The following is a 15,392-nucleotide window of genomic DNA, read 5'->3' as shown; positions in this document are numbered from 1 at the left end:
TATTTCTATACGTCTCTATTATCAAATATTTTATTTTTCTATTGTTTCGTACCTGAAATACCACAGTGGCCCAAGGTTAAGAATAATTTTTATGGATTTTTCCTCTTTAGCTGAGGATATTTTTTTATAGAAAACAGAGCGAAAATTCAGCAAATTAAATCTAAACAATATCTTACAAGTAAAGTCTTTTCTTTTTCGGGGGTTTTTTCTTTTTTGATTTTGATGCAATGCCCTAATACAATCATCTTGTGTCTGATATTTTTTGGTCGGCCTTTAATGGCTCTCACTATTGTTGGGCCATTAAGATTTTCAAGTTTTTGGGTGCTGATTTGTTCTAATAGTTTTTTTTATCAGTTGGTAGACTGTGATCTGTTCTTGCTTGCTCTGCGCATTGTTGAAACGTTTGTAGACAAGCTCAAAGTCATAAGCAAATTTAGGGTTTGGGGATCTAATTCTATTGTTGTTTGGTGGTACTGGTGTTGCATTTTGGATAGTCGAGTGATCTACATAATAATATATTATATGAGAGAATTATTACATAATTATGGCCATTATCATATATACTACCTTCTTTTTCTACATATTTTTCTTTCCAGCGTCTTGGGATGCAGGATATTGGTATAGTATCAAATTGGGCGAGTGTGTTGTAACAAGAAAGCAAGTAGCACTAGAAAAAAATCTACGAGTATTTGAAACAAGCTGCCTAATTTTGGAAAGAAATGACAGATTTTTGAACACCATCTAGCACTTACCAAGTTTAGAATATTTCTATTTTATTTTGGCTCTAGAGAAATATTTTGAAGATGAAAGTCTCGTCGTCAACCCAGGAAACCATCTTGATTGCTGAATAAAGAGAACCGCTTGCTTGATTAAAGAAGAATCAACTAGAGAGTCAAACAAACCCTATGAACTCTATACCTTGGATCTGAGCTTATACCAGAAACAGTCATACCTACTAATATTTTTTTATTGCAAACTTGTTTTTTATTTCGTAAAGTCTTTTTCTTTCTATTTCTTCTCACTATTACTATTGTTGACAAGTCTTTGAGGCTTTACAAAGTACTAACTGATTTATAACTTATAGCTTTTAGACAATAACAATATTAAGCAAGAGATCCATAACACAAAACCTTTTATCAAAGCCTTACAAGATAATCACACATACATATATTTTATAGATATAATGATTTATATATCTATAGTTCTTGTAATGTTGAACGTGTGACGTATGATGTTTGGCTATAAAGAGTGTTTGTCTAGACAACAGCTAGGAATTTGAAGTATAGTTCCAGATTCTCAATCTCAGTGCAGTCAGTGCTAAAGAGCAGAGCTGAATCTTTCAAGAAGTTTTACAACAAAAAAATAAAGTAGACTTTAGGTACTGTTTATTAATTGAGATATTGAGATATTTATACTCATAATTATTAATAGAAGAAATGATAAGATATAGATGTAGATAAACGAGACTAGAAATATGTAAGCTTGGTTAAACAAAGGGAACTCTTGTAACACTGAAAAGAGAAGATAACACTATAGAAAATAATGTGCAAGGATTTCCAAAAAAAAATTGTACATCTGCAAAATCTTTGCACATATTTAAAACTCCTATTAGCCTTTCTAACACCACCAGAGATTTTTGTTATCATTTTGGGTGAAAATTGGCACCTAAGCAATATGATTGGCTTAGAAGCCAAAATATTGTAATTTGTTTTTGTACTCAATTTTTTTCATCCAAATAAAGGATAAAATTAAGTTCAGTACTACTTGTGGGCTTTTAAAGTAAGAAAAAAAACTGTTAGGGAAGTCAGAAAGTGTTCAAGTGAGACAAAAGATTTATTAAGGAAAGTTGGGGGTTGGTTTGAGTAACCAAAAAATGACTTCACAGAAATTACGCAAAAAAATTGATGTTGAGAAGAAGAAAACAGAAGGTTCAAATAATAATTATAATAATAATAAAGAAGTAGCATCATTTTATTTATCAAAAAGAATATTATTGAAAATGAACCAGTAGGAACCGAACTTGCTCAAATTTACAATGTAAAATAGGTTGCGGAAAATGTGTAAATCTAACTTACAAACGAGATTCATGTTAGCAACATCAGAATGCTCACCTGTCATTACAGCCTTGGCATAGTTATTGTTTCTGTCATTATCCGTACGAGGAACAATGTTAAGAAACTTAACAACAGAGCCTGAGACAAGTCCTATACGAGGGCAAGAGATTGGATCATCTTTAAAAACAAACGCAACAAAACTGTTGTTTTGGACGGCATCATCTTCAATATCTCCAGTGTCATTGTTGTCCTTTAGCTCTCTCAAGATGCCAAAGAAGGTGTAATTGAACAAGGATTCATTGTTGTCCTTAATGAACCTCTCTATTCCAGTTCCAGACTTCTCTCAGTTGCCAGAGCTATTAATCTACAACCCGCTGTCAATTGCATGTTGCAATGCTATCTGCTTTGCAAACTTTAGGCAAACATCCATGGAAGTGTTTTGGCGATTCGTATGAAACAGATGTTCGCAAATGTGCTTATTGAACTGTTCGCCCTTTTCTGTTTCATAATTGAGGGCTGGGCCAAAACGAATTATATCTTCCTTGAGATGTGTCAAGTAATGAACTTTCGGCTTGGTGCAATATGCCTTGTGGAGCTCGTTCTTGGTTCCTTTATTGTAGTCAAATAATGCTCTGATCAAGCGCTTCACTGTATTATCTACTCTGATAATATAGTTATCAAAGTCTGATGTCACCTGACAAATGAATACCAGAGAACACAATCGGTCAAGTTCAACAAAGCATGGTATTACAAGTTCTAGCTCATGATTTCCAGAGAATTCTGTAATCAGAATTACAGGAAGTATTTGAAGCAGAACCTTGAAATCTCTACCGAGGAATGAACTACTATGTCTCAAGTTTTGGGTGAACTTTCTTGATAGACCAGTTGATTGCGTGTAATCTGTCAAGAATTCTGAAAGTCTTGCTATTGTGGCTGTGTCATTCTTAAGCACGACCTTAACCAAGTCAATCACCATATACTTTGCAACACCAAGAAGTATTGTGTGGAGGATTTCCACTGGTGTATCCTTTTCTGGATCAAATGACTGCAATTCTAATAAGTGGCTAGTCAAACGATCTCTAAAGCTTATCTTGTTTGCAGGCGTGTTCATTCCAATTTTCAGAGCATTTGGGATCTCAGTGTCTCTGCCAGGTGACGAGTTTGCAAGAACATAGTGCTCTCGAGTTTGTCTCTCATGGCACTCACAGAAGTAGGACAAGTCCTTCACAAAGTCTTTTGCACGTCTAAGTTTGATGTAGCATCTTCTGCAAGGAAATGTGATGGCCAGCCCAAGCAATCCGCAAAGTTCCGAATGACATGGCGTGTCAGCCTCAATCCAAAGGATGGGAGCAACAACCAGAACATACTCATTGTCTTCAGCAGAGAACATTTTTACACCTTTCTCAAGTTTCTTAAAGTCATCAACGATTGCTGGCAGAAGAGACATACCATTTGCACCATCTTTCTTAGGGATTGTAGAAAGAAACTGGATGTTTGCTATCGAATTTCGATCCTTAAAAGGCAAGGCAGCGCATCTCATTAACCAGCTTTCAAATGGATTGTACTGCTTTGAACGATTGCCAGAAGTGTCATCTGTAAAAAGGATGATTGAAACAATCCTAACTTTGTAAAATACTGCATCGCGATCTACATTACCAGGCAAAACAGAAAGAGGCATAGGCTTCTTCATTGAATGAACTCCAAAAAGAAGAAAGTCATGAGCAGGACTCAATCTGGTAAGGCTACTTGAGATACTGTAGTAGTGATCTCTTTTAACAGGAGTGGTGTCAACGTGAGAGATCTGCTCTACTCTAAGATTGGTAACAGCAACCTCAATGCCATAGCATACAATTGAAATCGCTCTGACCAGATACCCTCTCGCAAAAATGTTTTTATTTGCCGTGTGGAACGATTCAACCAAAAAGCAGATGCTGCAATCATTTGTCTTCAAGTAAACGATGTTTCCAAACCAGACATCTATACCATTTACAGTGTGCATAGGCTGCTGAAAGAGATGGTGGGTTCTTCACTTTTCACCTTGTTCCAAACAGATCGATTGGTTTGGGGTACAATCAGGCATGAATGAGATCAACTTGGATTTCTTTGGGTTTGCCATACGAAATCTCAAGTGGTTGGGCGGAAGATTAATGTGAGCAAATGCGTTTCTGTTTGATCCAGGTACTGATATTCTTTGTGAAGGAAAGACAGGCATCTTGGACTTCTTTCTTGCCTGATAATTTAAAAGAGCATCCAAACAAGGTAACTTAAATGTTCTTCCTATGGGAGTTTCTTGCTGGATCTTACTGATCAAGTTCATCGCAAGCAGTATCTTCTTCAACATTTGCTGGGAGATCATGTCATTATCCCCATTGATAAAAGCAAAAAGGATCATGGTTTGAAGATCGCAAAAAGGATAACAGCTTGTAAGGTCATTTACAGCACCAATTGTCTCAAAGACTTCTTCCGGGATCTCAGAGTCATCATCAGTCATTGATACCTCATCAGCAGCAGCAGCAGAAGAAAAAATGTCAAAGAATGCATTGAAAACTGGATTACTGTTCATTTCAATATCAAAGAAATTATCGACAATATTGTTTTCCTCATCTACAATGTTGTTTTCTTCATCCCCAATACTGGAGGAGTCATCTTTGTCACTTGAGTAATCAAATACATTAGCATCCGGAATAGTGTTCTTGACTATCAATTTGGTCTGTTCGGGTTTGTTGAGTACAGTATTGGTTGCCATTTGATTACTTATATGGTGAACCTTTGAATGCCTTTTCAGTAACCAAGGCTTTTCGAACTCTTTTTTGCATTCAGAGCAGGTAAAAACACCTGAATTGATGCTAAAGTTAAGTTTGCCTTGCCTTTTAGGGAGGTGAGTCTTAACGATTTTATATGTTTCTTGTCTTGTATTCTTTTGCATAATAGTAAATTTATTGTAAAAACAAAGGGGGGGAAATGACTTTGCGAAAATAATTGAATTTATAAAATGTGCAAAGATCAATATTTAATGTCAGCAGACCAATTAGAATTTTTTTTACTTCTTTTATTTTAAGAAAATATCGCGTGTTTTTGTCTTCTTTTTCATTTTACTTTTCCACAAAATATTTATTATTTGCATGAGCTTCCATTTGTAAGATATTCCAGTATGCTTATAGTATTTATAGAAGCAGAATTTTGCTTAAAGACTGTAAGCTCAAAGATATTTATGCTATCAAAGTTTTTTATGTCATTGTGTTTATTAATCATACAATTCTAGTTTATAAATTAGTTTTTCATCATCTCGGTAAATCAATAAAGAGGTAATAACTACATGTTCCTCTTACAAAGCAACAGAAGACTAACTATTTACTCCTCACTTGCAGAGATTTGACTGTCTTTTATTGCAAATGCCTTAATAGAGTCAAAGATAAAATTCTGTTAAATATATATAACTAAGTTTAATTACTAATTATTAGTTCTTCTGCTTTAGCTTTTCTTGAAATTCAAATCTTTATGCTCTTTGGGTTTATTGGCATTTCTGGTACCAGGTCTCTTGGATTAGCTAGACATAGTAGTTTGCAGCAAACCAATCGCTTAATTTACAGGCATAAGTACAAACAGCTATACTACTAGTGTTTCTAGTGGTATGGATATACTGGTGTGCTACTGCCTGTGGATTTTATGGTCCAGTCTAGATTTTTTTTTAGCCTAATTTTTTTTCGAAAATAAAAAATAAATTTTTTACAACCCAAAATTATTTGAAACAAATTAAAAATTTGAACCATTTTTGAAATTGTGCAGTACATTTTTTAATCGAAATCTATTGGCCGAGAGTAGTCCCCCCATCCCCCTACTTTTCAGTCCCCCAAAAAAATGAATTTCCTGTTATGGGCAAAATTCGCCCCTTATACAAGAATCCTTTTAAGGAACAAGATTACACAAAAAAATCTGTTGTGGTGAACTAGATAACTAGATAACACTATGCAGTTAGCAAATGTGACAAATAATTTTGTGAGGGAAATTTGCACTTTGATAGAGAAATTGTTATCCAGATTTGTACAGTGATATGATTTAAAAATTGTCAATGTCAGAAAACTGAATTTATAATATATCTAATTGATTGGCTGTGTTCTTGACTTTGATCAAACTTGCAAACAAAAAACAATAGTCCTCTTTATTTTCCCAATTAAACACCACGGGAGATTTTCGATATCAAATTTGAAAATATTTTACTCACATGCATTTTGATTGGTCTATATAACCCAGATTAATTGGGATATCGAATTTGACCTATTTTATGAGACTTGTCAACTACATTAGACAATTTTAAAAAGGCAAGTATCCATAAATGGACTCTCTCAATATTTTGGCAAAACCGAAAAATGACTTGGTGAAAATCACAATTTTTTTATTGAATAATTTTTTTTATTAATAAAGATAAAAAAAAATCAATATTGTCGATTCGAAAACAAGGAAACAAAGAACCAGTAGGAGCCAAATTTACTGAGATTGATGACAAGCTTGTTGTTAAATTCTGTGTGCATATCAAGCTTACATACAATCTTCAGCTGATTGAGTGGAGTAGATGCATCATTGGAAACCCTTTGCGCGAGGAGCTAGTTGTTAACTTGAGCATGGGGACTACTCTCAACTCGATAGTGTTCTACTCTCAAAGAGGAGACCTTTCCAATAAATGGATGGGCATGTTAGTCTCTACTCTCCTTGAGCATGAACACTGCAAAGGTATTGTCACAGAGTACTTTTTCTGTAATGTCATCAGTGTTGTTATTATCAGCAAAGTCTCTTAATTCACTAAACAGGATATTCTTAACATTGTTGTTAAAGTTTTCTTTAAGAAATTCTGCTGTGGAATTACTATAATTCTCTCTCATTTTGTCTTTGCTCACCTATGAACTACCATCAATGATGTGTCTCATTGCAGATTGCTTGGCAAACTTGAGACATACATCTCTTGAGGTGTTTAACCTATTGGTATGCATTAGGTGCTTACGGATGTGTTTGTTAAACTGCTCACCTTTTTTGGTGTTGTAGTATAGAGCAGTTCCAAATCTTCATAGATTGTCGGGCAGATGTGTGAGCAGGTGAACCTTGGGCTTTGAGAAATATGAATTATATCCTTTGATTTCACAGGTAATGTCATAATAATGCAGTTCTTGAATAAGGCTTGTAACTGCCTTTTCAACTTCGTTGATATACATATTATAATCATACCTTACTGTTCTAACAAACACCAAGGAGCAAAGACGGCCAAGATAGACAAAAGATGGAGTTATGAGAGAGAGTATACTATCATTTGTAAATTCTGTAACTAAGATAGCGGGTAGAATTTGCAGAAGAACTTTGTAATCCCTCCCAAGGAATGAGCCACAGTGTCGTAACTCTCAAGTGAACTTTCTTGACATTCCTTGAGAGTTTTCATAATCCTTGAGGGCTTTGGACAATCTAGCCATTTGGTTAGGATTTTTCTTTAGTACAACCTTTACCAAATCATTGACTAGATACTTAGCAACTTCAAGAAGTATGTTATGCAGAACTTCAACTGGAGTATCTGTCGATGGATCGAATGACTGTAGTTCCAACAATGCATCTGTTGCCCTATTTGCGAAGCATAGGTCACTTGCTGTCAGAGCATTTCCAGTCAAAGGAGCATCTGGAATAGTCTATCCACGTCCCAAGGTAGACGCAGCAGCAAGATAGTGTGCCTTTGTTCTTGCTGTGTGTCTACCAGTATAATACAAAGAGCTTTGGAGGTTGGGCATGGATCTTTGTAAATGGACATAACATTTGCGGCATGGGTACAGACTTGTCGGTGCGCGCAAACCACATGGTTCAGAATGGCATGGAGTGTCTGCCTCGATCCAAAGGAGTGGTGATGCTACTAAGACGTTTTCGTTGTCTTTGGCAGAGAACATCACCAGTCTGTTTTTGAGCCTTTTGAAATCTTCAACGATTTTAGGCAAAAAGGACATCCCACTTGCCCCCTTTTTCTTGGGAATAGCAGAGAGAAAGTGGATGTTTTCAATTGAAGACCTCTGTTGTGGTGGTTGAAGTTGAAGAAGTTTTTAAGAGGAAGAATTGAAGATTTGAGATTAGGAACAAAGATTTGTGAGAACTTGTGTAGGTTTTGTTTATTGAGAAAAGATTTTGTATCAAAGTTTGACCAGGTTCCTACACTGAACTACTACTGCTATTTATATTATTTTGGATTGGGAAAATTATATGACTGGGGTCAGGTAATCGATCCTATCTGAGCCTTAATCAGAGCAACGTGATCTTGGGATAATTAATGTAAGATTAATTATATAAATGTGTGTAGTCCCAATGAAGTATTAACATCGAAAGTAAATGTGTTTATGAGTTATAATTATGCTTATAATAATCCACTGATGTATCCCATATTATGGTGATATCATCATATGAAATATAATCACTATCATGCATGCTAAACCTGTGTGTTAAATAATAAAGTAATCAGTACACACCTTTGACTGGAATAGCTGAGGTCTTATATTATTTCCTTCAGACTTATTCTCAATTACAGCAGTAGTCAATACTTATTTATAACAACTTCTCTTCGTAGGAGAGAGCAGCAAACTTCATTGACCAGCTTTCATACAGATTATATTGCTTTGATTGGTTTCCAGAGGTATTGTTGGTGAAGAGTATAATGGGCAATATCCTCACCTTGTAAAACAACTTTGGATCGATTGGCTTTCTGGTTTTGTCTAGTATGTGCTGTTTTAAGAAATGAGCCTCTTCCAGCAAGAACTTGTGCCTGGGAATCAAATGAAATACTTTTCCAGGTGAGACGTTGTAGCATAGGGCAACATCAACAGGGGTCGAGTCAATACTGAGAAGAGTTTCAAACTTTATGCTAGTAGATTCAACTTTGATGCCAATGAACTGACCGCCTTCCAGAATATAAACCATGTAGCCTTGAACAAAAACGGCTGAGTTATCCATGGTATGGAATGATTCTACTAGGAAACAGGCTGGAGTAGAACCATTCATAAAGTTAACAATATCACCAGACCAAAAATCTACGCCGTTGTGAATGAACATAGGTTGTTGATAGTACCAATGTATTCTCCACTTTTCGTCTTGTTGTAGACAAATGGACTGGTTAGGAGTGCAGTCAGGGAGGGAAAACATGTTTCTTGCTTTCTTGGGGTTTGCAGCAAGAAACCGGACGTGGTCTGAAGGCAAGTTGATATAAGCTGACGTGGCCTTGTTTTCTGGCAACTGGATATCGACTTTTGTGAACAGAAATACAGGAATCTTGGACTTTTTTCTGGTCTGATAGTTCAAGAGGGCGTCCAAACGAGGTAACTTGAATGGGAACTTCTTTTGGATAGCTTTCTTGTGAAGCTTAAGGACAAGACTTATGGTAAACAGGATCTTTTTCAAGATCCTGCGAGATACCATGTCATTATTGCCATCAACAAAGGCAAGCAGTACCATAGACTGGAGATCCAGGAACAGGTGGGTGTCTGATGTATACTGGTTCCATGTTGTATGCAATCCAGTTGCTTCTCTCAGTAAATCGAGATCTGCATCCAACGATGAGCTGGTATTGGATGCAGAAGACAACATACAATTTCTTATATGCATGTATAGGTGGTTACCTGAACTTGGACTTTCAAAGGGGCTGGTGTCCTCATCCATCTCGATAATACTTTCACTGGCATCGAGTTCAATCTCGCTAACATTATTGTTGCCATCACTGTTCATGTTGTCAACATTGCTGCTGTTGTCATCCTCCAAATCGGATTCAACGTGTAGGTCTTTGTTAACAGAATCATCATTGTGATCAGGGGCGGTCAGCTCAGCAGTGTTCATGGTCTGTCTTTGTGACACTAGGTTTCTATTGGCATATTGAGAGCTAATATCGTTAGCAATATGAGTTGCTAACTTATGATATTTGGTAAGGTGGCATTGTAGATTCCATACGCAATTGAAATCTTTTCCACAAAGTGAGCAGGGCTTTCCAATATTGTCTAAGGCAAAATTGTGTTGACCTGGTCCTTTGGGAGCAGAAACTACCACCCTAGAATTTTTTGGGTAATTAATAATATGCTGCATCACAGGGCTTTCGTGATGCAACGTATTGTCTAACGTGATAAAGGAGTATAGATGACCACCATATATTTATTTATTTCTGCATCTTGAAACATCAAGTTGATTTCTTTCAGAAACCAATGAAAAGTGTTACTCATGTAACCAGTAATAAGCATATAATGGTCTTCAAAAACCAATGAAATTCATTAATTTGTTACAGTTTAGCTTGACACAAAAAATAAACATTGAGTGTCTTTTTTTGTTTCATACAACTTTTTTCATTTTTCTAAAAATCAGGCAACAAATGGCACATGATCTTGCTACTCATTAGCTAATTATACTACAGATCAACTCTGATCCTCCCACATGATTAAGATCTTAAAAGGTATTGCTAATGATGTGATTCTATTACGAGTTCTGATTAATAAAATCTAATTGAAGTATAATAGGGCATGTGAATTCTTGACATAAAGAGATATGTAAAGAATCTTGCTTGTATACTGATTTTATCCATACTAACATAAACATATGTCTTCTTCTTTTTTGCTTTGTTTTGTTTTTTGTTTTTGTTTTTGTTTTAGATTCAATTAATATGTGGTAAGTCATCTAAAACATAGTAATCTTCATCAAAAGTCCATGTACTAATGACCTTTGTTTTTTTTGCAGGTTTGACATTTTCACTCGGATTTGAAACTTGTCCTTCCAGTAGCTTCTTTGCTTTTATTTTAAAAGCATTAATATAGTTTTTGCTTTCAAACATGCAATTGGGTTTTTCAAAATTCTATTTGCTTTTGTTTCTGGAAACATTTTCAGAGTAGCTATTAAATATTTCTAGCTGCTAGCACAAGCATACCTACCCTACAGTAGCAGCTACTGCAGGGTAGGCATGGGAAGCCTCAAATTATCTACCCCCAATATTTTCAACCCATAAAAATAAATAAAATTGTATTTTACCAGCCAATTTTTTTTTGCAATCCCATTTATCAATTTTGCAATTCTTTTGGACCTGAAACTTCAATGAAAAGCTATTCCCAAAATGGTAACATAAACTCACGGGCTGAATTACAAAATTGTTACACAAAAAATCTGCTGTGGTGAAATAGCTGTCTGAGTTAAACAACCCAAAAAATTATGAGTACCAGTACAGAGCTTCTAAAAAGGGTTTAAATTGCTCTAAATTTCACCACAGCAGATTTTTTTGTGTAATCTTGTTCCTTAAAAGGATTCTTATATAAGGGGCGAATTTTGCCCATAACAGGAAATTCATTTTTTTGGGGGACTGAAAAGTGGGGGGATGGGGGGACTACTCTCGGCCAATAGATTTCGATTAAAAAATGTACTGCACAATTTCAAAAATGGTTCAAATTTTTAATTTGTTTCAAATAATTTTGGGTTGTAAAAAATTTATTTTTTATTTTCGAAAAAAAATTAGGCTAAAAAAAAATCTAGACTGGACCATAAAATCCACAGGCAGTAGCACACCAGTATATCCATACCACTAGAAACACTAGTAGTATAGCTGTTTGTACTTATGCCTGTAAATTAAGCGATTGGTTTGCTGCAAACTACTATGTCTAGCTAATCCAAGAGACCTGGTACCAGAAATGCCAATAAACCCAAAGAGCATAAAGATTTGAATTTCAAGAAAAGCTAAAGCAGAAGAACTAATAATTAGTAATTAAACTTAGTTATATATATTTAACAGAATTTTATCTTTGACTCTATTAAGGCATTTGCAATAAAAGACAGTCAAATCTCTGCAAGTGAGGAGTAAATAGTTAGTCTTCTGTTGCTTTGTAAGAGGAACATGTAGTTATTACCTCTTTATTGATTTACCGAGATGATGAAAAACTAATTTATAAACTAGAATTGTATGATTAATAAACACAATGACATAAAAAACTTTGATAGCATAAATATCTTTGAGCTTACAGTCTTTAAGCAAAATTCTGCTTCTATAAATACTATAAGCATACTGGAATATCTTACAAATGGAAGCTCATGCAAATAATAAATATTTTGTGGAAAAGTAAAATGAAAAAGAAGACAAAAACACGCGATATTTTCTTAAAATAAAAGAAGTAAAAAAAATTCTAATTGGTCTGCTGACATTAAATATTGATCTTTGCACATTTTATAAATTCAATTATTTTCGCAAAGTCATTTCCCCCCCTTTGTTTTTACAATAAATTTACTATTATGCAAAAGAATACAAGACAAGAAACATATAAAATCGTTAAGACTCACCTCCCTAAAAGGCAAGGCAAACTTAACTTTAGCATCAATTCAGGTGTTTTTACCTGCTCTGAATGCAAAAAAGAGTTCGAAAAGCCTTGGTTACTGAAAAGGCATTCAAAGGTTCACCATATAAGTAATCAAATGGCAACCAATACTGTACTCAACAAACCCGAACAGACCAAATTGATAGTCAAGAACACTATTCCGGATGCTAATGTATTTGATTACTCAAGTGACAAAGATGACTCCTCCAGTATTGGGGATGAAGAAAACAACATTGTAGATGAGGAAAACAATATTGTCGATAATTTCTTTGATATTGAAATGAACAGTAATCCAGTTTTCAATGCATTCTTTGACATTTTTTCTTCTGCTGCTGCTGCTGATGAGGTATCAATGACTGATGATGACTCTGAGATCCCGGAAGAAGTCTTTGAGACAATTGGTGCTGTAAATGACCTTACAAGCTGTTATCCTTTTTGCGATCTTCAAACCATGATCCTTTTTGCTTTTATCAATGGGGATAATGACATGATCTCCCAGCAAATGTTGAAGAAGATACTGCTTGCGATGAACTTGATCAGTAAGATCCAGCAAGAAACTCCCATAGGAAGAACATTTAAGTTACCTTGTTTGGATGCTCTTTTAAATTATCAGGCAAGAAAGAAGTCCAAGATGCCTGTCTTTCCTTCACAAAGAATATCAGTACCTGGATCAAACAGAAACGCATTTGCTCACATTAATCTTCCGCCCAACCACTTGAGATTTCGTATGGCAAACCCAAAGAAATCCAAGTTGATCTCATTCATGCCTGATTGTACCCCAAACCAATCGATCTGTTTGGAACAAGGTGAAAAGTGAAGAACCCACCATCTCTTTCAGCAGCCTATGCACACTGTAAATGGTATAGATGTCTGGTTTGGAAACATCGTTTACTTGAAGACAAATGATTGCAGCATCTGCTTTTTGGTTGAATCGTTCCACACGGCAAATAAAAACATTTTTGCGAGAGGGTATCTGGTCAGAGCGATTTCAATTGTATGCTATGGCATTGAGGTTGCTGTTACCAATCTTAGAGTAGAGCAGATCTCTCACGTTGACACCACTCCTGTTAAAAGAGATCACTACTACAGTATCTCAAGTAGCCTTACCAGATTGAGTCCTGCTCATGACTTTCTTCTTTTTGGAGTTCATTCAATGAAGAAGCCTATGCCTCTTTCTGTTTTGCCTGGTAATGTAGATCGCGATGCAGTATTTTACAAAGTTAGGATTGTTTCAATCATCCTTTTTACAGATGACACTTCTGGCAATCGTTCAAAGCAGTACAATCCATTTGAAAGCTGGTTAATGAGATGCGCTGCCTTGCCTTTTAAGGATCGAAATTCGATAGCAAACATCCAGTTTCTTTCTACAATCCCTAAGAAAGATGGTGCAAATGGTATGTCTCTTCTGCCAGCAATCGTTGATGACTTTAAGAAACTTGAGAAAGGTGTAAAAATGTTCTCTGCTGAAGACAATGAGTATGTTCTGGTTGTTGCTCCCATCCTTTGGATTGAGGCTGACACGCCATGTCATTCGGAACTTTGCGGATTGCTTGGGCTGGCCATCACATTTCCTTGCAGAAGATGCTACATCAAACTTAGACGTGCAAAAGACTTTGTGAAGGACTTGTCCTACTTCTGTGAGTGCCATGAGAGACAAACTCGAGAGCACTATGTTCTTGCAAACTCGTCACCTGGCAGAGACACTGAGATCCCAAATGCTCTGAAAATTGGAATGAACACGCCTGCAAACAAGATAAGCTTTAGAGATCGTTTGACTAGCCACTTATTAGAATTGCAGTCATTTGATCCAGAAAAGGATACACCAGTGGAAATCCTCCACACAATACTTCTTGGTGTTGCAAAGTATATGGTGATTGACTTGGTTAAGGTCGTGCTTAAGAATGACACAGCCACAATAGCAAGACTTTCAGAATTCTTGACAGATTACACGCAATCAACTGGTCTATCAAGAAAGTTCACCCAAAACTTGAGACATAGTAGTTCATTCCTCGGTAGAGATTTCAAGGTTCTGCTTCAAATACTTCCTGTAATTCTGATTACAGAATTCTCTGGAAATCATGAGCTAGAACTTGTAATACCATGCTTTGTTGAACTTGACCGATTGTGTTCTCTGGTATTCATTTGTCAGGTGACATCAGACTTTGATAACTATATTATCAGAGTAGATAATACAGTGAAGCGCTTGATCAGAGCATTATTTGACTACAATAAAGGAACCAAGAACGAGCTCCACAAGGCATATTGCACCAAGCCGAAAGTTCATTACTTGACACATCTCAAGGAAGATATAATTCGTTTTGGCCCAGCCCTCAATTATGAAACAGAAAAGGGCGAACAGTTCAATAAGCACATTTGCGAACATCTGTTTCATACGAATCGCCAAAACACTTCCATGGATGTTTGCCTAAAGTTTGCAAAGCAGATAGCATTGCAACATGCAATTGACAGCGGGTTGTAGATTAATAGCTCTGGCAACTGAGAGAAGTCTGGAACTGGAATAGAGAGGTTCATTAAGGACAACAATGAATCCTTGTTCAATTACACCTTCTTTGGCATCTTGAGAGAGCTAAAGGACAACAATGACACTGGAGATATTGAAGATGATGCCGTCCAAAACAACAGTTTTGTTGCGTTTGTTTTTAAAGATGATCCAATCTCTTGCCCTCGTATAGGACTTGTCTCAGGCTCTGTTGTTAAGTTTCTTAACATTGTTCCTCGTACGGATAATGACAGAAACAATAACTATGCCAAGGCTGTAATGACAGGTGAGCATTCTGATGTTGCTAACATGAATCTCGTTTGTAAGTTAGATTTACACATTTTCCGCAACCTATTTTACATTGTAAATTTGAGCAAGTTCGGTTCCTACTGGTTCATTTTCAATAATATTCTTTTTGATGAATAAAATGATGCTACTTCTTTATTATTATTATAATTATTATTTGAACCTTCTGTTTTCTTCTTCTCAACA

The 15,392-nt window shown here is 35.8% G+C and overlaps 4 protein-coding genes across 4 annotated transcripts; 1 reads left to right on the top strand and 3 right to left on the bottom strand.

Annotated features, from left to right (window-relative positions):
* Positions 1–309: 309 nt before the first annotated feature.
* Positions 310–4,980, bottom strand: PHYBLDRAFT_153489 (C2H2-type zinc finger transcription factor; the record flags this gene model as incomplete). The annotated part of the gene is made up of 4 exons (XM_018433165.1): positions 310–503; positions 2,076–2,314; positions 2,423–4,031; positions 4,092–4,980. 4 exons carry the CDS (start codon positions 4,978–4,980, stop codon positions 310–312), a joined length of 2,931 nt encoding a protein of 976 aa, XP_018283445.1.
* A 1,765-nt stretch (positions 4,981–6,745) lies between these two features.
* On the bottom strand, positions 6,746–8,029 carry PHYBLDRAFT_153488 (hypothetical protein; the record flags this gene model as incomplete). Its single annotated transcript, XM_018433164.1, has 4 exons — positions 6,746–6,903; positions 6,958–7,109; positions 7,452–7,710; positions 7,786–8,029. The coding sequence occupies 4 exons, from the start codon at positions 8,027–8,029 to the stop codon at positions 6,746–6,748; spliced, it is 813 nt and encodes a 270-aa protein (XP_018283444.1).
* A 589-nt stretch (positions 8,030–8,618) lies between these two features.
* PHYBLDRAFT_176170 (C2H2-type zinc finger transcription factor) lies at positions 8,619–10,142 on the bottom strand (the record flags this gene model as incomplete). The annotated part of the gene is made up of 1 exon (XM_018437680.1): positions 8,619–10,142. The coding sequence occupies one exon, from the start codon at positions 10,140–10,142 to the stop codon at positions 8,619–8,621; it is 1,524 nt and encodes a 507-aa protein (XP_018283443.1).
* Positions 10,143–12,317: 2,175 nt separating this feature from the next.
* PHYBLDRAFT_176169 (C2H2-type zinc finger transcription factor) lies at positions 12,318–15,326 on the top strand (the record flags this gene model as incomplete). The annotated part of the gene is made up of 3 exons (XM_018437679.1): positions 12,318–13,206; positions 13,267–14,875; positions 14,984–15,326. The coding sequence occupies 3 exons, from the start codon at positions 12,318–12,320 to the stop codon at positions 15,324–15,326; spliced, it is 2,841 nt and encodes a 946-aa protein (XP_018283442.1).
* Between the last annotated feature and the right edge of the window lie 66 nt (positions 15,327–15,392).

Source organism: Phycomyces blakesleeanus (genome assembly GCF_001638985.1).
Source record: "Phycomyces blakesleeanus NRRL 1555(-) unplaced genomic scaffold PHYBLscaffold_45, whole genome shotgun sequence".
Classification (NCBI taxonomy): Eukaryota; Fungi; Mucoromycota; class Mucoromycetes; order Mucorales; family Phycomycetaceae; genus Phycomyces; species Phycomyces blakesleeanus.
The sequence above is the reverse complement of the archived record's forward strand: the minus strand, read 5'-3'. Positions and strand labels throughout refer to the sequence as shown.